We start from the raw sequence: 21,905 nt of genomic DNA, 5'->3' as shown, positions 1-21,905 counted from the left end.
CCTCTTTCTCGTCTCTTTCCTTTTAGCCCGAACACACCTCCAGCACTATTAACTTCTTGAACCCCACCCTTTTCCAACCCAACAATTTCATCATGTCCATCTCTCAACTCAGCTGCTTTGCAACTCCCCCAAACAATATTTCTTTAACCAAAACTTAGTTGGCGGTTCGGAAAGAACACTGATTGTTGATGATGGTGATTGGTGAGGGCTGTTGTTGTGGCATGATTGTTGTGAGGTTGCAGCAGTTGTGCGTTTTTGTGAAGGTTTAGCACCTTCAGGCTCATCTCTTTAAGGGGAACCCATATTGCTATTTTTTCTGAATTCAAGAAGGTACTATTAAGAGACTGAATTTCAAGGTCAAAATCAGAAACTCGCAGAAGAAAAGTATGTTGTATGTAGCGTTGAACATTGACATTCCCTTTTAGCATTTTACTTCTACTTCATCTCTATCGTTTTATAACAATAACTAATTATCAGGAATATTTGAAGATAATTGTTTTAGCTGCTAAATTTATTCGATTTTAATATTCAAGCTATTTTTATATCAATTGGTTCAAATTTAGGGAAAAAAATAACAAGGAAATAGGAGAGGAATTGCCGCTAGTTATGGAGAGGTCAAGGGGATGGGTGACAATTTTAAAATTACAAAAATGATATTAAATGGCCACTCAAGTTCGACATTATGACATGTCGTCATTTATATGCTAAATCTATTTGTTAGCAATTGCGAAAGTGAAAACGTAATTATTCAAGAACGGAGTAAGTACTAAAGTAATTTGATAATAATTTATATAAATAGTATTTTCGATCACTCTCATTTAAACGTTAAAAGCAAATATTGGAGAATTAGTTTTGATACAAAACATAACACTATAACCTTTTATAGTCTTGTTGTAACCATATAAAGAACATGAACACGTGATACTTTGATTTATCCAGGTAGTTAGTTTCACATGCTAACATATTGTCAAGGTAACACAAGGAACATTTAAAAATGTTCGAAGGATTATGTTGGCACTATAATACGTGAAGATATAAGAAATACTGGCAAATAGGTTAAATCGTGTTGAGTTTGTGGCGGATTCTTGGTAAACGATCAAATTCTTTAAACTCTAACCCGATATATTTATAAAATGGGTTCTTCGATCCTTGTATTAATATAGACACATAAATATGTCTCCTCTTTAATCACATAATGATGAAACATATCGTCGTTCTACTTGGTACATACTTAAAAGAAGCAATCAGAAGCCTTGCCCGAAACCTTTTTTGAGTCAGAATATATTTGAAAGTCCATCCAAGAGAAGTCTAATTTCTAGGCCCAATTATTATTCATGATAATTAGTTAGATTTTCAAAATAAATCTTGTATCAAATTATTTTGATAAAATCAAAATTTATGATATAGATCCCTTTATCAATGATAATTATTGTTAAAAAAAATAAGTCAAAATAATAATTCAAGGTATTAACTGAAATTCGGCAAAAAAAGCAGAAATGTGTGGCGCTGAAGGCAATAAGCTCAATGTAACGGTCTTGCGTCTGACACATGGTTGATGCGTGGCGTGAGACACCCATGTGTTATGCGCATGCTTGTTGGCCCAAGCGCACACAATGACAGGCCTACATGTAGTCCCAGTTGATCCTGTGACCAACCATTAATTTGGTGGAGAAAAAATAAATAAATCAAAACTCACGTTTCTTCTCTCCCTCACTGAACGCCTGAACCACACCTAAACCCTAAACTCTAATGGAACAAACCAAAACTCACGCCGCGTTTCCCTAACCCTAACTCCTTGAGTCCTTTTCGCCACGTCGGCACGAGTCACGAGTCATGACCAGTCGACCACATGCCTTTGTCGTCGATGATAGCGTGATTGTCCTTGAATAAGCCTTCGTCGTCGGAGACCAATCGATCCATTAATTAATCTAGACACATAAATGAGGTTTATTAACTTTTTTTAGGATTTTCGCCTATAATTTGTTCCTACCGCGGATGAAAAAAGTATTTTAATTTTAGATTGCAATACTCATATCATGGATGAAAAAATGGTTAACCGCACCGCACTAGACCATTCAGCGTGGTGCAATTTGAGTTGGTTTGGGCAAAAGTATAATGCAGTTTTGGTTAGAAAAATGTAAAATCGTATATTTGCGGTTTGGTTTGAGTGGGTTAGATTTCAAACTATACTAATCCAACATACGAACCATCCTACTCGCTACACCAAAAAGATAAAAATACTAAGAGGGTGTTTGATATAGAAAAATTTGGTGTAGGCAACAGATTCAAATAAGCGTTTTCATTTACAATGATTTGGTATGAGTGTTAAGTAACAACATCGTTTGCGTCTGTTCTTTTGAACTGAATAAGTCTGAACTGAACTGAACTAAATAAGTCTGAACTTAATTGAACTGAAATGAATAAGTCTGAACTAAACTGAACTGGTTTGAACTGAACTAAACTAATCTGAACTGAACAGATGAATTGAGCATTATTAATAATTACAAGTAGAGTAATATTTTTATCATCATTGATAATGATAATAATTAATAATATTAATGATAATGATAATAATAATATTAATACTACATTGTTTAAACTTATTTATTTGGAGTTATTCACCCACCAAAAAGTAATACTCCATCCGTTTTCGAAAGTTATTCCTACTTTAACCAATGTCCTCTCACAAAACTTTTCAAAATACGAACAACAAAATAAATCGCAGGGAGTATTACTTTTCTATCTTTCGCTTCTTTCACCAAAAATTACTCTTTTTATCACTTGTCTCGCTCCCTTATTTTATGTTCAAGGGGTTAAAAATACCCTCCAAAAAGCTTAAAAGTGACATTGTCAAAAAAAATATATATAATATAATAATATAATAATAATAATAAAATAACAATAATAATATAATAATAAAAATAATAATAGTAATAATAATAGTAATAGTAATAATAATAATAACAATAACAACAACAACAATAATAATAATAATAGTAATATAATAATAATAATAATAATAATAATAATAATAATAATAATAATAATAATAATAATAATAATAATAATAATAATAATAATAATAATAATAATAATAATAATAAAATCAATAAGTCTGAACTGATCTGAACTGATCTGAACTGAATAAGTCTGAACTGATCTGATTTGAAGTGAATTGATTTGATCTGATCTGAACTGAATTGATTGGATCTGAACTGAACTGAATTTTCATTTATTCAGTCAAAAAGAACAGAGCCGTTTATCAAACTAGTAGAAATAAATTACGTTTCATTCCTCAATTATTTCCATTCTACTAGGATACCAAACAACTATTAAAAGTACTTCATCCGTTTCATATTACTTGCTACACTTCTCAATTCACGGACTCCTAGGCAATATTTGGAGAAGAGAGAGGTAGAGAGTATAAAGAAAAGGGACCCATGTGAGAGGAGAGAGATAGAGAGAGTTTATTGCCCAAGAAGAAAGCGTAGCAAGTAATGTAAAACTTCTCGCAATGAAAAGTGTAGCGAGTATTATAAAACGGAGGAAGTAGCAATTATTATTTCCATTTTTCCACCTTATTTAAATTCTTTCCATTCTAATTCTATTTCTATTTCTATCTCTATTTCCATTTATTATACCAAATGTCTTCTAAGTGAAAATGAGTTGTCAACTAAAAAAAAAAAAAGAGAGGTAGTGTTACAAATAGAGATGGCAATGGTTAGGATCTGGACAGGGTCCTCTAGGTTCCAGATCCGTTTTTTAGGCAAGGATCCATATCTTACCCGGATCCATTGGGTAATAAGAATGAGGATCCAGATCCGTATGGATCCTATGGATCCGGGTCCTAAATGGATCCTTGCCTATTGTCTTCAAACTAACCTAATTTTCACAATAATCAAAGATTTTAAATAATAAAGTTATCTAATATCAACCAAAAAATACATTTAATTTTTAAAATATAACCATTGCAACTACATACAACTATTCAATTATCAAATTGTAGATTAGTTATCAACCCAATTTTCGAACTTAATTAATTTTCCTGTAAATTCGCACAAAAATCACACATTAATTAGAACAATAATCCAAAATTCAAGCGAAAATCCATTTTACATGTAATAACTAATATTATAATATTATCAAAATATAACATTAAATTATAATAATATTATAAAAACAGATAAATGGATCTGAATCCGTGTAGTAATTTAGGGCCCGATCCAAATCCATTTTTTTCAAGAAAGATCCAGATCTTACCCGGATCCATAGAGTCCAAAATTTGAGGATCTAGATCCGTCAAATGTGGATCTGGATCCACGGATCCGGGTAGGGTCCATTACATACTGCCATCTAGTTACAAACGAAAATAAGATAGAATGGTGTAGAATTCTCATCATCTAATTTGAACAAAGAGGAAATGGCAAAGCACTGAAGAACGATTCACGAACAAATTCCCTCTCTGAAGTCGCACCACTGCACGGCAACCGCACTTGGCCATCGGCCACCTGCTACCGGGGTGAACTGTTTCAGGCTTACTCTGTGCGAGCGGGACAACTCCGAATTTAAGTAATCTAATTTTTTAACCTAAATACCTAAATTCAAATGTTAATTTCTTGTTGCTGAGTTGATATTTTTGTTAATTGCTTGTTACTTTGTTATCCTTATTCAATTGATTAAGTTCCAATCATTAAGAATTGATAATTAGTTGATTTTGTGCATTGTTTGTTTTATTAGTACCAATTGACAATTAGTATATTATCCTATGTAAGAATTGATTGAATTGTTTGACAAAATTGGATTGTTATATCTCATTCACGTTGCAACTTCAATTTTTCGTAAGGGCGGAAGTGGAAGATAAAATGCGTAATAGCGTGGGATATGAATTGTTGAATCATTGCTTGATACTTATCTAGACAGAGATTTTTTTTTAAATTTAGCAGGAATGATATTGATATTATAGATCAATATCAAAACATGAAGACTCGTCCAGAACAATTGTAATAATCTTTAGGTATTATTTGGTTGTAATATGAATTATTATTACTTTTAGAATAGATTTTTTTTTGAAGTTTGTTTTCTTGAATATTCATGAACTGGTTACAATTGGTCAGCCACTTGGTATAGACGAGATCTGATTAGAGGTGTTGGTACCAATTCCCAGGGGCGGATTTACTATGGGTTCGCTAGGTTCAGGTGAACCCAATGATTTTTGAAAAAAAATTGCCCGTTTTTTTTTTAAAATTAAAAATATTTTTGATATTAGATATATGCTATATGCGTGTAAAATCAGACATGAAAGAAGCTTGTGTCCCATTAGTTTTGTATCTCCACACGCGGGCCGCGGGAATTGAAGTTTTTTTTTTCTTTCCTAAGCCTCCTCATAACTTTCCCCCCACAACCCAGCCAACATTTTCGTTTTTCTCCCAAACAAAGCCAAAACCCTAACTAGTAAGTAGTAATTCGCTAGCAACGAGCCAAAGCCAGATCTGACCATCGACGGCCCACGGCCAGTCGGCCACCGTGACGGCGTGACACCGTCTCTTCCGTCTTCCCCACCGCGACGGCAAACCAGCCGGCAGCAAACCAGCAACCTTTCCGAATTCCGGCCGCTTGAAAATTGAAAGGTAAAGCCCAAACCCAATTCTCCAATTTTAAATATGAATTTTACTGTTTCAGATTTTAGTCTTTTACACATTAGATGATTAAAATATGTAATTGTAGTTATGTAATTTTGTTAATCATTTAAATGTTGATTGTTGTCTTGTTGAATAATGAATACTTGAATGAATGAATGTGGAATGTTGAATGGATGAATGTGGACTTTGGAGTTTGGATTGTGATTTGTGAATGTTGAATAAATTTTCAATGAATGAATGTATTGTGGATTGTGGATTGTGGATTGTGGATTGTGGATTGTGGATGAATGAATGATTAATGTGATTGAACTTTGTAGTGTTTAGACTCATGGAGTTAAAATTTCTTGTTTTTGTTATTGTGTAGATTATATTGTGACTATGAAGGGTTTAGAATTTTTTTAGAAAGATCGTGCGGGAACCCATAGTTTGATATTTGAATGAAGGGTTTTGAATTTTTTTTGGAAAGATTGTATTGTGACTATGAAGGGTTTAGATTGTATTGTAGTTTGATATTTGAATTAATGTATTGAACTTTGATTGAATGAATGTATTTTTTTTTTACCGGCTCCGAACCCATAGGGTTGGAATCCTGTATACGCCACTGCCAATTCCAAAGACTTACCAACTACTAATTGCTAGCTAGTATTCGCCGCATCTTTTATAGTTATAGTGATATAAGTTCATCTTATTTTGCAAAGCAACCTTGATCACTTGGTACCACTGTAGAAGAAAGGAGGGTAGGAAGAAGAAAACAACAAAAGAAATAAAAGAAAAGGAAATGGGATCAGAAACTCTACATGCTGTGAAAGTTTGTAAGCACCTTTTTTTTAGCTCAATAAGTAATTTCATTTCATTCATCAACCACATTCAGGACCACCAACAGTGGTACTAATTACAAATCACCAAACTTAACTATCTCAGCCAATCTCTATCCTTCCTAGAACATTTCTTAGGTAAAACACAGTATACTCTGTCTATTACATTCTTTTGGATTCTATACACACTTTTATCTACCTGAACAACCATTTGTGACCAAAACACCTCATTTCTGACACTCCAGATCTGGTAAACACTTGCAGCAAGGATAGCATAGCTAGTTTGCTTCCTCATTCTTGACATTCTACTTCTTTTTATGTACCTGTATATATCTACAACGTTGGTGCCTGTTGTATTCCACATCAACCATCTTTTGATTGCCTTCAACACTGCATAGCTATATACACAGTTGAAAAAGAGATGATCTTGTGTCTCCTCAGCTAACCCACATATCTGACACATGTGATCTCTGCTTACACCAATTGTGAACAGTCTTGCTGTTGTCTGCATTTTGTTCTTCATTGTCAACCACATGAAGAACCTGTGCTTGGGTATAGTCATTCTATTCCAAACCAAGGAAACCCAATTAACCCTCTCCATGGTGCCACACAGGGTATTATAAACTTGTTTAACAGAATAATCTGCCATTTGCAGAAATTCATCTTCTCTAATCTTATCTTTGATACATTCTTTCACCTCACAAATCTTCCTCCAATACCAACTACACCCTGCTTTAGGTACATACCCCCACCAATGCTCCTCTTTTACATACAATTCATTCACCCATTTCAACCATAAGCTGTCCTTCTTGTTTGCACAGGCCCATACATATCTCCCAAGGGCTGCAGTATTCCAAACCTGTATGTTCCTCAGGCCTAGACCACCAGCATATTTTGGTACACAAACCTGAGGCCACGCCACATACCCAGCTTTGCCACTATAATATTCTCCTGACCACAAATAAGCTCTACAGATTCTATTTACTTCCTTTAAAACACTCTTGGGCAAGTGAAACACCTGAGCCCAATACACATGCAAACTTATCAACACTGAGTTGATTAGCTGTAATCTTCCTTGATATGCCAAGTGTCTGCTGCTCCAAGTGCGAATTCTAGCCGTCATCTTCTCTATTATTGAGTTACAATCCTTAGCTGAAATCTTTTTGTAACAAATAGGAACTCCCAGGTACTTGAAAGGTAAACTTCCAAGGCTATACCCAGTAACATCAAGGATTCTCTGGATCTCAGCTCTTTTCATTCCTGCTGTATAAATCTCTGTCTTCCTTTTATTCACCACCAGCCCTGATACATCTGAAAAGTGTTGAAAACCCTGGAGCATGGTATATACTGAGACAAAATCACCCTTGGAGCATAGAATCACATCATCAGCAAAACATAGGTGATTGAGTTTTACACCTAAGCATCTGGGGTGAAACTGAAATTGAGGTTTTTGTGCAATATACTTGAGAGTCCTAGATAGGTACTCCATACATAAAACAAAGAGAAGAGGAGAGATTGGATCTCCCTGTCTCAATCCTCTCTTTCCCTTAAAGAAGCCATGAATCCCTCCATTTATCTGAAGAGAGAATTTTGGTGTGCTAACACATTCCATTATCCACCTCCTCATATGTTATGGGAACTTTAGTGCTTGCAGCATGCTTTGCACAAAATTCCAATCAATGGAATCATACGCCTTCATCATGTCCATCTTGATTATGACACCAGGTTTAGCATTTTTCCTACCATACTCCTTTACAATATCCTGACAGATCATTATGTTGTGGGCAATGAATCTACCTTGAATAAAGGCTCCTTGATTCTCAGCAACTAACTCAGGCAGCACCATTTTTAATCTCTTACATAGCATTTTTGTAATACACTTGTATATTACATTACAACATGCTATTGGTCTGAATTCAGTTACATTCTCTGGACACTTGACTTTGGGAATCAAGGTCAGTACAGTTGTGTTTATTTCCTTTAGCAACTTCCCCGTTCTAAAGAAATCGAGCACAGCACTGGTAACATCACTTCCTATTACAGCCCAGCTTGCCTTATAGAAGCCAGATCCAAAGCCATCAGGCCCTGGGGACTTATCTTCTGGTATGGAGAAAATTGCTGTTTTCACATCATTGCCATTGAATGGCTCCATAAGATCTCTCTGTTGCTCTTCACTTAACACAGGACCATAAGCAATAATAGCATCATGAATTGATCCTTTAATTTCACCTACAGTGCCCAGCAGCCCTTGATAGTATTTCAGAAAAGCTTCACTCACTTCCTGAGGAGAATCTGCCCTAGTACCATCAATAGAACATATGCCATACACATTACTCTTCAGCTTTCTCTCTTTGATTGCTCTATGGAACTCAGCAGTATTAGAATCTCCATTTTGGAGCCATTTTAACTTTGCCTTTTGCTGTAGGAAAGACATGTATAGCTCATGTATCCTTCTATACTCATCAGCTGCCTGTATTTCAGATGCCACTGCCTCTGTATTCCCACTCTGATTTCTATGAACTCTAGCCTGAGCTAAAGAAAGTTTCTCTTTAGCCTTTATGTCAGCAGCTTGTATATTAGAGAAACCCTCCTTGTTTAGAAGCTTCAAAGCCTCCTTCACTTTCTTCATCTTCCTAGTAACTTTGAACATTGCTGTACCACTAAGATCAACATTCCAACATTCACTCACAGTTTCCATGAATCTGGGATGCTGACTCCACATATTGAAGTATCTAAAAGGACTTTTACCTTTTTCCATCTCAGGATACACTCTAATCATCATGGGAGAGTGATCAAATAATCCTTCTGGCATGAAATAGGCTTCTGTAGTAGGAAATAACTCCTTCCATTGAGCATTCCCCATTACCCTATCCAGCTTACAATACACTCTATCCAGGTCTTGCTGTTTATTGTTCCATGTAAAGAAACACCCACTCGACTTTAAATCCTCCATTCCACACCTTGTAACACATCTTCTAAAATCCTCCATTTCAGCATCCCTAACTGCAGCACCAACTCGTTCATCCCTATTAAGAACACAATTAAAATCTCCTGAAATAATCCATGGGCCCTTAATAACCTCAGCTAATTTCTCCATATCCTTCCACAAACATTTCCTTTGTGTATTGCTGTTAAAAGCATACACAAAACTACAACTGAACTTCTTTTGATTACCTTTAGAACATACCTGACAGTGAATTAGTTGATCAGTTACTAATTCAATGCCTACATCAAAGCTAAGGGGGTTCCATGCAACAATTATTCGACCCCCAGGATGACAAGATGAGTTTGTGCAGAAGCACCAACCTGAGAACAGTCTTTGATAAACCTGACCCATTTTACCAACTTTCACCTTAGTCTCTAGGAGACTTACAATGCCAAGGGATTGCTTATTCAGAAGATGCTTCACATCTAGCTGTTTATTAACCTTATTAATCCCTCTGACATTCCAGCATAGGATTTTATCCACCATCATCTGGAGGGTCCCCCCTCCTGCTTCCTTCAACACCCTCCTTTTCACACATAATGTCCCCTACTAGAATGTCATCTTCTACCACAGCAAGAGCCTCAAAAGAGTTCCCTATGCATACCTCTTTGGCTGGACTATTCAACATTTTAGCAGGCTGTTTCACCACATTGTAACCCTTTGTTTCCTGTTCATTCTTGTCATCATTGCCCCCCTGGACCATGCCACTCTTCACTACATCCTCTGTACTTCTCTGCACATTTCCATTCTCCACTAGTACATTCTCCTCCCTTGGTTTCTCCTGTACTTTTGGCATCCACCTTTGCTGTGTTGCCTTCTTACATTCCTCTCTTGAGTGCCCCAGCTGATGACAAGCAGTACACATCACAGGTTTCCATTCATAGAAAATGTCAAATACCACCTCAATACCTCTCTCATTCATAAATGAAAGCTGATCCGGGAAGTCTTGATCCACCTTAACCTCAATCAGGATCCTAGCATATTGTAACTTTTCTCTCATCTCAGTAGCCTTATCCACACGCAAAAACTTTCCTATTGGAGCCACCAACTTCTTCAAGCATTGTTCACCCCAATATTTGAAGTCCACCTTGAATTGCACCCATGTTGGCAGAACATCAAACTTTTCCTTCACCATGTCCATGTTAGCATCCCACGCTTTCATTATCAGCGGTTTATTATCAAAAAAAGGAGTACCTCCAACTAATACGGCATCCCTTCTCTCCATGGTTCGGAATCTTACAATGAAGATACCTCTCCTAATCATCACAACCTTCTCTACTCCATTATTCTTCCAAATTCGCCTTATGAATCCTTCCATAACATGTGGTGGAGGATTCGCCCCAATTACATAACAAATTAAGGCCGAATTCCAATAATCAACCTCAGTTTGAATATCAGATTCATCAATTTTAATCAGAGGTATACTATTTTCATGACTCACATCCACATCATTACAGATTGGACTTACCTCATCTTCTTCAAATTGGAGAATCGGCACCGGCTCCACCATCCTTACTGTTCGATCAGCCATCCTACTCGTCCCCTGCTTTTGGACTGCATCAGGAGAATTCATCGCTGTCAACCACTCCGAAAACAGACGATGAGATTGTTGACTCCTCTTGATTGCACAAATTTCTTCTTCCTCAGATAACTTCTCAATCTCCATAGCTTCTACACCAAGTAACTCATCCATAGTCTTCGTTTTCTTTGCTTGAGAATCAGAGCACGGACCTCTCGGCTTATTGAAGTTAGCATTGCTTGTCTTCTGAGCTTTAGAACCTCTCGCCATGGCGCCAATACAACGTATTGGTTTGTAAGCACCTTCTTAAATCGGTGAAGAAGCACATTGGACAGGAGGACTACAAGCGCCACTTTACAGATTTTATTAAGGAAGAATTTAAGAAGAATGATAAACTGTCTGATCCATCCTCTGCCCAGAATAAACTGAAGCTTGCTCGGGATTACACTTTTTTGCTTAATAGTATCCATCATCAGAAGGTACTTTGTTCTTGATATCTGCATTATGTCATTATGTGCATTAGATTTTCACCTTATGTCGGAACCACCACTTGTTTGTTCCATGTTTGTTAATTTTATCTACTTGTGGAATTGTTCCTCTGTCCACCCTTTTATGGTAGCAATCATGTCTTTGTTGGGTGTTCACTCCTCTAAAGAAAAGGATGAGTGGATCTTTCTCATTTATTTTGTGATGCTATTCGTAAGTTATCTGGAGTATCTGTTATTGTGTTACATCCCATCTAGATGGGTAAGTAGTGTTACCCATTTCGCGGTATGAGAATGGGTACTGCAACTCAATTCTCTACCTAGTTTAGTTATTTTAGCCGAAAAGTACACCATTTTCACGTGTTGATTCACCCTTCACCGGAGTACAGTTCGTGGGAAATTTTCTGAATTTGGTAATGCTATGGGTAAGGCTCGATCTGGTGATTTGTTACTTGGGAAAGCACAATGAATTGTTACTTTTGAATATCGGAAAGCTGAAATGAAAATATTTGGAAATGATATGTTGATCCGGTTTCAGTGAAGGATGAAAGTTTCTATGAAGCTCATGGTCCATGGACATCAGATGAAATCTAATCTATATAGGACTATTTGCTTAAAGTCATTACTTTTTAAACTAATGACAGAAAATTTTTATGTGCCTTCACCCATTGTGCCATCATCCATGATTTGTTTTTTTGTTTAGCTTTAATTCAAAAACTATGCTTGTAAATCTTTTACCCTTTTCCAGGAGCTCCTATTCTCTTACAACATTGCCGTGGATAGAACAGAAGAGATGAAAAGAACACTTGGAAAATCAGCTGCCAGTGTAGGGCTTCAGCTTCCTGAGGTTTATCAGTCTTGACCCTGACATTCGCGGCGTTTCCCCCTCCCCTTTTGTAGCCTACAATAAGCTCACTAGTACACCAATTAAGCTTGGTACAATTTTCAGAAGTTGAATGCACTCGCTCTTGTCAATTTCCTACTGTTTGGTAGGTAACTGGCCCGTAACCCTTGTTTAAGGGTAATGTTATTGTACTGAACAGTGTGTTAAACAGCTGTGCATGAAAAAATTTTATTAATGCTATTTCTTTGAAGTTTGAACATCTCAATACCAAGTGCCAGTTATATGCGTCAGGTATACAATTGGAGGAGAATCAATAGATCTGGCAAAGATGTCTGACAGTCCGACCTTCTCATCAATGGATTCCTCTTGGCTTCTGTTAAAGATGAAGATCAGCCAATGTGGTTGTTCAAATAGATTGTTTTGGTGCTGGTGGTCTCTCGTATTTATATACACAGTATGACATCAAGCTCCAAAAAAGAAGATTGAAGGAGTCCAACGACAGATAAGTTAGATATACTAACTGGATGGTATAAAAGAATCAAGCTGCATACTTTGGCTGCTGTTCATATGACGGATGGCGAGATTCTTGTTTGAGTTTATTTTGGTTAATTCACGTTTGTTACAATTTTCTTCGTTCCTGATCCTGAATTCTGATTACAATTTCACTGTTTGTTTTGTTCTTGGTATTTATAGAAAGGCACAAAAGATTGTGATACTGATACATGTTGAACTAATCGGCGCTGATTTTCTACACCGATACTCTTATGTGTATATATTTTTTTTGTAAGGATAAACCGTGACAAGGGTGAGAATTAGTCCCAAGATTTCTTGGAACTAGGATAGATGCTCTAATGATTGAGCTATTCCTCACTCTCCCCTTAATCCCTAACGTGTATAACTACCTATAAAATATGAACAATAGTGTGATCTTGCTAGAGTATTTTTATATCGTTAATAACTTACATGCTGATAATTCGGTCCAAAGTTGTTCAAACCATTATGGAGACCTAATTCGGGTTTTTTTTTAACTTTAATTTTCAATTTCGACCTACCTTAAAAGTTCAACGTGAGTTTAAGCATTAGTTATATGTTACAACAATCTTGGGTTTTCAATCTTGTGTGCTACTCCCCGAAAAATAGAATGTGGTGTGCGGTGACTAGAAATAAGTAATAACCAAATATACATGGTAGTTGAGTACTTTAATTTAGTTAGCTCTAGCAAGCTGTCAAACTATAGTGTGCTCAAGTGCCCATACAAGCGATACAACTTTACTTTATAACTAGACAGGTGGTGGACTGGTGATATTATATAACACAAAATTTATAAACTTATTGTGTTCTGTTTTAAATAAAATATTGGGTAAAATGATACTATTTATTGATCAATTTTGACTTCAATTTATTGTCATTATATAAAGAAAAACATAGTCAAATGGGATTTTGTTACATTCGTCTCGGTGCATACTATCAAATTATTATTTTTTATATTTTTTTACGTATGTACAACTAAAGATATTAATGATTAAAGAAGCGCGTTAAGTTGCGCCAAAAAGCAAACATTTTATTTAAAACATAATAGAGGAATTATCTGGCTATTGTTATCAACTCAAAAGCAATTCAGAGTAATATAAATTGTGTAAGATGATAACCGATTATAATTAATATTTTTTCTAGGTAAGGTTAACTCTTCAATATTTTTTGGCAACATGTTAACTCTTTTATTAATAATTCAAAGTTCCTCTCAAAAAAAAAAAAAATTCAAAGTCTCATTTTTTTTAGATAAGGAGAATTCCATTGCAAAGAAGGGGGAAAATTGGAGATCATTCTTGCATGGGGTGAGAATTGAACCCATGTCACAGGGATGGAAGGAGGATCTTATAACCACTAGGCTAACCTTGATCATCAACTCAAAGTCTCAAATGGACAATAGAATTATAGAAGTATACGACACAATTGTGTCACGATGACATTATGAGAGGAGAAGTTGGGAGGTAAACGGTAAACCTCCTATAAACCCCTAATTTATTCGACATAGTTTTTAAAGTGTGTATCACTTTTCTTAAAATTATAATTTCGTTATAAAATAATTGTAATACTGACTTTTATATCAGTTCTTTAATTAATGCAATATTTCTATATATGAAAAAAAATAATTTAACGATACATCAACATATGACATCACTTATGAAAAGAATTTTTTTACTCTCCTTAATTTAACATAAATATTAACACAAAATCCTACTTTTAACTCTCTCCTAAATTTCCACAATAATTTTGAAGCGCATAAAGTAAAATATACCATTATTATGTGCAATTATTTGCATATGATATTAATAGTCTAAAAGTTCTTATTTAGGTGCATTCAAATATATTCGGGCATCTAAAACATATCGGAGGTGTTCGGTAATTGAATATAAGTTATTTGCTGTTTAGATTAGATGATTATACCTAGAGGTGGCGAACGGGTCATACAGGCCGAGTATAGGTAGGGTCAAAACGGGTTGGGTCATAATCGGATCAACTTTGTGATCGGGTCGGGTTCTTTCGAGTACGAGTTCATATCGGGTCCATGAGATTTCGTGTCATATCGGATCCGGTTAAATCGGATTTTCAATGTCGCAAATAAATAAAACGCATATAAGACTCATGAGAGTAAATTAAATAATTAATGGACAACGGCTAAATCATATATAGTATTTCATGACAATAATTTCCTTAAATTTGTTTAAAAAGTAACTAATATGACAACTTTTCGGGTCGGGTTCGGGTTGTGGTCATCATTATTGGGTCAATTTCGAGTTGGGTAGATTCAGGTCCGTGTAGATTCGTGTTCGGATCATATTCGGGTCGGGTCGGGTCGGGTTCGGATCGGGTTATTCGGTTCTATTCGAGTCGTTATTTCGGGTGAAAACGGGTAATGGGTCGGATCAACGGGTATGAGTCTATTTTGCCGGCTATAATTTTACCAACCATTTAGAATAGTGGGTTATGTTGGTTCTTTGACAATCAGTTGCTTCTAGATAATTTTGGTAAAAACAGTTGTTGGTGTTGTTTGTTTAATACATAATAAATCTAATAAAAGACATAGGTAAAACCAACTTATTTACTTATGGCTAACAAACCAACTTAAAGCTAAATTCATTTTCCGAACACGTTTTTGGTTGTTTAACCACATGATGATGAAAAAGCCACTCAATAGCCATTAACCAAATACCTCTATTATTCTACCTTTAGGTCCAATCAAAAGTTGTACTTCATAACAAATTTCACAAGAGGCTAATAATTAATAATTTCCATACACCCATTGAAACATAATATTAATTATATATCTCACATTTTGGTAAACCTTCTTATATTTTACCGACTAAAATAGCTAACCTTCTTCATAAAACCTTTAAACAAAATAACCAACATAATTCGTCTGGGTCAACCGCAAATGTTCTACCACTACCACCAACATACTCCAACCACCCTTTCTCGTGTTTTTTAAACAGTCCCCCATGCCAAAACCTCAAGGTCACATTATCCATTCCTAAGCTAATACAAAAACAAACACAATAAACTAATAAATTGAACAGTAAAGATATCATCATCATAACTCATAAATTGAACAGTTAAGAAAAAAAACTTCACTATTTTTCCCAAGTTTTGATTTTTAACTTTCAGATTGTTAAATCAACCTAATTCGCCCATTATCAACATAATTCAGATATGGTACAAAGGAAAATTACAAATTTAAAGGAGTTTAAAAAAAAAATCATACCTGGAATCAGAAGCTGTAGAACCGAATTTTAGGAATGTTGGTTGTCAAATTTCGTAAATCTGCAACTTGAACAACAATTCTTCCAAGTTGGGCTGATAATGGTGATTAATGGAGGGAAGAAGATGAAGGGTTTTTTTTTCTCTCTCAACAATGGTGATTAATGGTGTCTGAAAAATTGAAAATTGTAAAATTTCATTAAAACTGGGACCCACCAACGCATATGACTGCGTAAGCCGGTTTCTGGTAAACTGGGTCCACGCAAATCCGGGTCATACAATACTTGGGCTCCCCATTGGAATATTGAAAGTTTGTCCCTATTAAAGAAAACCGGGTATAGTTCAGCCCCATGGTGTGGAAAAATTGACACCATGGGGCTGAACTATACCCGGTTTTCTTTAATAGGGACAAACTTTCAATATTCCAGTGGGGAGCTCAAGTATTGTATGACCCGGATTTGCGTGGACCCAACAGGTCATTTAACCTGCTACTTCAGGTAACTTGAGTCACGTGATCATTAAATGAACGCGTGACTTTAAAAACCTCCCCACCCCTGTTGTTTTTTCGTGAATCCTCTTTGTTCTTCCTTTCTTCTTCTCTCTGTTCTTCATTTCTTCTTCTCTCTTCAATGGCTTCTGCATATGGCTCTGGGTCAGTGAATACAAGAAGTTCCCACCAAGCAATTGTGAAGTGTAAGCATGACATTCCTACGAAATTGCGCACTGTGAAATCTGGTGGACATGTTGGAAGGAAATTCTATGGGTGTGCGATGTGGCCAGTAAGTGTATCTGAAATTAGGGCAAAATTTTTAAATTTTTTGTTTCTGTTTTTTTTTTTTTAAAAAAAATACATGAATAATGTTGTGGTTCTTTCTCTTTAATAGGCAGCAGATTGTGGATTTTTCAAATGGGAAGTTAATGAAGGGTATTCAAAGGAATGTCATGAATGTGAGGAGTTACATGTGAAGTTGTTGGAGCAGTTCACAAGCATTGCTGAGTTGGAGTTGCAATTCAAGATTTTTGAAGACAAGGTTAGCAAAATAAAGATGAAGAAGGACAAAATGGCTGCTGAAGTTGAAGAGATGAGGAAGGAGATGGCTAGAATTAATGCTGAATTGGCTATGAGTAATGGAGGGGAGAAATTGGCTATAAGAGCGTTGTTGTTGTCCTGGATTTTCTTTGCTGTGATCATTGTTTTCATGAAGTGATCATTATAGTATGTTTAGGGTGGGGATGTTAGTATGATGCAAATTATAAGGGTGGGGATGTTAGTTTAATGCAAATGTTAGATGGGTAGAAGAATGTATTTTGGAAGCTTTTGACAATGAATGAAAGTTTGCATTTTGTTTCAAAATCAAAGCCTGCTTACAATTGCTTAGAAGTACTTTAAATTCACAGCAAAATATCATTGTTGTCCTTGACAAGTACTTAAAATTGAACTACAATGTTGTCCTTCACAAGTACTTTAAACTAGGACTACAAATAGCATACCCATTGTTTAAGGCAACAAAACTACATACATAACAAGTCCAAAACAGATTAATGAGACTACATTTGTAACCCTAGGAATAATGAATTGGCAGAATTGGGGTTCATGTGTTGGTAGTTGATGCTTGGCTGCTGTTGAATGGACCTTTCGAGGTTGAAACTATTGATTGAGAAACCTCCATAGGACGACCACTTTGAGAAGGGCCCTGCACATTTGGTAAAGGTGAGACAATAAATTTCTTTCAAGTTAGATAACAATGTGAAGTATTTACACAATAAGAGAATCAAGAAACCTTACCCTTCCACCTCTAGCTCCCTTTGAACCTGTGCCACTGCTTGATGCACCCCTAGCAGCTACTGCACCCCTAGCAGCTCCTGCTCCCCTAGAAGCTCTTGACCCCCTGGCAGCTCCTCCTCCCCTAGCAGATGTTGACCCCCTGCCAGGTCCTCCTCCCCTAGCAGATGTTGACCCCCCTAGCATATCCTGACACCCTAGCACCTCTGGAACCCCCACCACCTACTTCAGTTGATGAACTCCTGCCTCCCCTAATTACCCTTCCTCCTTTCCCTAACCTACTTGGTTGGGCAGTTGCATTAAGGTGTGATCCATGGTTGTCAGAATCAGTTGGTGTAGGCTGTAATGCATTCTTAGCTTTCTTTTGAGGTGGTTGGGAAGGTTCACTACCTTTGTTTGGACATGTTCTTTTGTTGTGAGTTTTTAATTTACAAATGCTACAACTCATTTCCACCCCATGTTTAGTTAGCCTCCCAGGTTTCGTAGGGTTCTCATGGGGGTCCTTCCTTCTGTTTTTTCTAGGTCTCCCAGGACCAATCTTGATAGGTGGAGGGACTAAAGGAGCTACAACCTTGGGCCAGTGCCTTTCACCAACTACTGGGGGTATGGATCCTGCATAAGACTGTAGGTATGTGGCCCTTGTGTAGTATTCTGACACAAAGTCCTCAGCATTCTTTCTACAAAAGAAAATGCAAGCCACTGCATGACAACAGGGGATTCCACATAAATCCCTTTCCTACATGTGCAGGACTGTGCAGCCAAGTCCACTGTCAAACTGTCCATCTTATGATTAACTTGGAAAGTTGTGTTTGTGGATGGAATTACCATGCAGTTGGCAGCCTCTGCCTTTTCCTTATTTAACCTAGCTTGTATCCTAGGACAGATCTGAGCCTTAGATGCTTCCATTTCTTGCCTTTTCACCACTAATCTCTGCATAAGGGCTACCCTTATGTCCTCCAACATGTAAATGATATGTTTGTCCTAGCAGCTATAATATAGCCATTGAAAGTCTCAGACAGATTACTTGTTATAACATCCACCTTAGTGTTAGTATTCAAATGCGCTCTACAAAAAACAGAGGGGTTGTGGGCTTTGAAAGCTTTTGTTGCATCAGGGTTAATGGTATCCATTTCATCTAGGGCATCAGTGTAGTCTGCAATACTATAAGCCTTAGCTGCTCTCCAGAACAACAATTTCATTTCATCACCCTTAAAATCTTTGTGCCAATGGGCAAAGATATGCCTAGCACAATGCCTATGCTCACATTGGGGAAAAACAGATGCAACTGAGCTTATAATTGCCTAGTTAAACAAACACAGAGGAGAATTAAAATGATTGTGCATTAATATGTAATTATGAATAACTTAATCATCAAAAAAAATGTAGTTTAATGCATATGTAATTGAAACTTACCAAGTGTTCATCTGAAACAATTGTAAGACCTTCACCTTGCCCTAGGTTCAAAGCTGTTTGAACCTCACTGAGAAACCATGACCATGAGGAGTTGTTTTCACCTTCAACTATGGCCCAGGCAACTGGATACATTTGGTCATTGGCATCCCTGCCAACAACTGCCAATAATTCACCACCCAAAAAGGTCTTCAAGAAGCAAGCATCAATGGACAAGAGCCTTCTGCAACCCTCCTGCCACCCTTTTCTCACACCATCAAAACAGATGAATAGTCTTTGAAACACCGGAGTTGCACTCCTCCTTGGTCTTTCATCATTCAACAACCTTATACAAATCTCTGCATCACTGTCTCTAAGGCTTGAAGGTATCTACCTAGCTTGGCATAATGTTCTTCCATGGAACCATGAAGCAGTTTATGGGCCTTGTACTTCACCTTATAGGCCAAGGCACTCTTAATAGCAACTCTATATGCTTGTCTCACTGTCTCAATTAGCTCCTTGGCTGGCCAGTGAGGCCTTGCCTTGAAAATCTCCAAAAACTGCTTTGCAAGCCAAGTAGATGTCATTTGTCTGTTGCCTTCCATGTTCCTTGTGCAACTGTGTTCATCATCAACAGATTTCACAACAAAGCATGCCCTCCTTGAATCCCAGGAAGCAAACAACCTGAATGGGCACCCTGTAGTGCACTTCACCTCCATTCTCCCTTGCCTCCTTTTATTACTTGTAGCAAAATACAAGTTTCTTCCACAGGTTATAGCAAACCTAGCCACAGAACTCCTAAATGCCTCTCTACTTGGGAACTTGAGTCCAACTTTCCACACAAAATTTGTGAAATCTGTATCCTCGGTAACTAGAAGTCCTCTCCCTCTTCTTCTCCTAACATTCACATTATCATCACCACTGTCCTCTGGGGTATGGATATCATCCTCACTGTCCTCATACTCACTCACATTTCCTGCCTCACCAGTATCTTTCTCATTTTCCTCTCTGTTAGGAGCATGATATCTAAGGCCCAATCTTCCTTCTGTTGCATCCTTTTGAAGTTGCTTTGCCAACTGAAACAACTTTGAGTTTGTGCCTCTCACCCTATCCCAAGCTATCCTTAGCTCATCATCACTACTGTCTCCTTCCCCTTCTTCTTCAATGTGTTCTAAAAACCCCAGCTCAGGTTCTTCTTCCCTCTCTAGATCACTCAATCTTTCAGGTTCTAGCTCAGTATCATACTCATCATCTCCATCAGAATCACCAGAAGGTTCATACCCAGGATCTGATTCTTCTTCAGAAGATTCTTTCCCAAGGAGCTCCTTTAAGGTCAGTGGACTCTCTGGTCTGTTTATCATACCACTGATAGTATTCATGTGGAAACGTTTCTTGGTCATAAATGAAAGCTTCTTCAGGCTCAGTAACTGGTTTTTTCCCAGATATAGGTGTATCTGAAGGTGGTATTGGTGGTTGATCTTGTGACTGTGTTTCTGGAGCTGTTTGGGATACAGTTTGTGACTGTCTTTGTGGAGCTTCTTGGGTTGACTGTGTTTCATTTAATGTGGAACTACAAGGAGTTGGCTCAATAATAGGTATATCAGGGGGAGGCAGATCTGATTTAGATTTGTGGTACAGAAACTGTACTTCTGCTATGGAATCTTTAATCCTAGAACTTGACCTCACTGGTATTAACTTCTTGGCAGGACTTTTTTTGTTTCTTTTTTTGTGCAGGTGAGTTTTCATTTGGGCCACTTTTTGTGTTTCTGATATTTGGTGCAGGTGGGTTTTCATTTGGATAAGTGGGCTTTTCAGTTGGGCTTTTGCTTGTGTTTTTATCTTGGTCAGTGAGTGGTGTGTCAATTGGGTTGCAAGGTGGGTCATTGGGCTGGTTTAACCCTGGGTTCAAAGGTGGGAATGTTCCTTCTGGCCCTTCCAACAGCCCAGCAGGCTCTTCAAGAACCACTGGCTTATCTATGCCATGAATGACATACAAATCCAAAAATCTTGTTTTCAAAACCACCTCTGCCATAGCTAGAACCTCTTTATCATTGTAAACCCTTGCCAACCCATCATCCAATTTCTTACCAGGCAACAAATAAAAGATCTCATCAATCACCCTATAACTACCACATTTTTTAGCCATATCCTCAAGGAACCACCAACATAATTCGTCTGGGTCAACCGCAAATGTTCTACCACTACACCAACATACTCCAACCACCCTTTCTCGTGTTTTTTAAACAGTCCCCCATGCCAAAACCTCAAGGTCACATTATCCATTCCTAAGCTAATACAAAAAAAAACACAATAAACTAATAAATTGAACAGTAAAGATATCATCATCATAACTCATAAATTGAACAGTTAAGAAAAAAAAACTTCACTATTTTTCCCAAGTTTCGATTTTTAACTTTCAGATTGTTAAATCAACCTAATTCGCCCATTATCAACATAATTCAGATATGGTACAAAGGAAAATTACAAATTTAAAGGAGTTTAAAAAAAATCATACCTGGAATCAGAAGCTGTAGAACCGAATTTTAGGAATGTTGGTTGTCAAATTTCGTAAATCTGCAACTTGAACAACAATTCTTCCAAGTTGGGCTGATAATGGTGATTAATGGAGGGAAGAAGATGAAGGGTTATTTTTTTCTCTCTCAACAATGGTGATTAATGGTGTCTG

The 21,905-nt window shown here is 36.9% G+C and overlaps 2 protein-coding genes across 2 annotated transcripts; one reads left to right on the top strand and one right to left on the bottom strand.

The window, feature by feature from the left end:
- Nucleotides 1-11,252: 11,252 nt before the first annotated feature.
- On the top strand, nucleotides 11,253-12,350 carry LOC125491991 (uncharacterized; the record flags this gene model as incomplete). Its single annotated transcript, XM_048634073.2, has 2 exons — nucleotides 11,253-11,438; nucleotides 12,193-12,350. Coding segments are annotated over 2 exons (300 nt in total), but the record flags the coding sequence as incomplete, so codon positions are not given.
- Nucleotides 12,351-17,511: 5,161 nt separating this feature from the next.
- LOC130592200 (glycine-rich cell wall structural protein 1.0-like) lies at nucleotides 17,512-18,272 on the bottom strand. Its single transcript, XM_057396395.1, has 2 exons — nucleotides 17,834-18,272; nucleotides 17,512-17,741 (listed from the first exon to the last, which is right to left on the bottom strand). The coding sequence occupies exons 1-2, from the start codon at nucleotides 18,014-18,016 to the stop codon at nucleotides 17,640-17,642; spliced, it is 285 nt and encodes a 94-aa protein (XP_057252378.1). The 5' UTR covers nucleotides 18,017-18,272; the 3' UTR covers nucleotides 17,512-17,639.
- Nucleotides 18,273-21,905: the final 3,633 nt, after the last annotated feature.

Source organism: Beta vulgaris, chromosome 7 (assembly GCF_026745355.1).
Source record: "Beta vulgaris subsp. vulgaris cultivar EL10 chromosome 7, EL10.2, whole genome shotgun sequence".
Lineage (NCBI taxonomy): Eukaryota > Viridiplantae > Streptophyta > Magnoliopsida > Caryophyllales > Amaranthaceae > Beta > Beta vulgaris.
This window is presented reverse-complemented; position numbering and strand designations above follow the sequence as displayed.

Excerpts from the sequence above, each read along its gene's own strand:
- LOC130592200 (XM_057396395.1), bottom strand. The coding sequence starts at position 18,016 with ATGCTAGGGGGGTCAACATCTGCTAGGGGAGGAGGACCTGGCAGGGGG. Across the intron at positions 17,742-17,833 it reads AGGGAGCTAGAGGTGGAAGG|GGCCCTTCTCAAAGTGGTCG; the intron begins GTAAGGTTTCTT and ends CCAAATGTGCAG.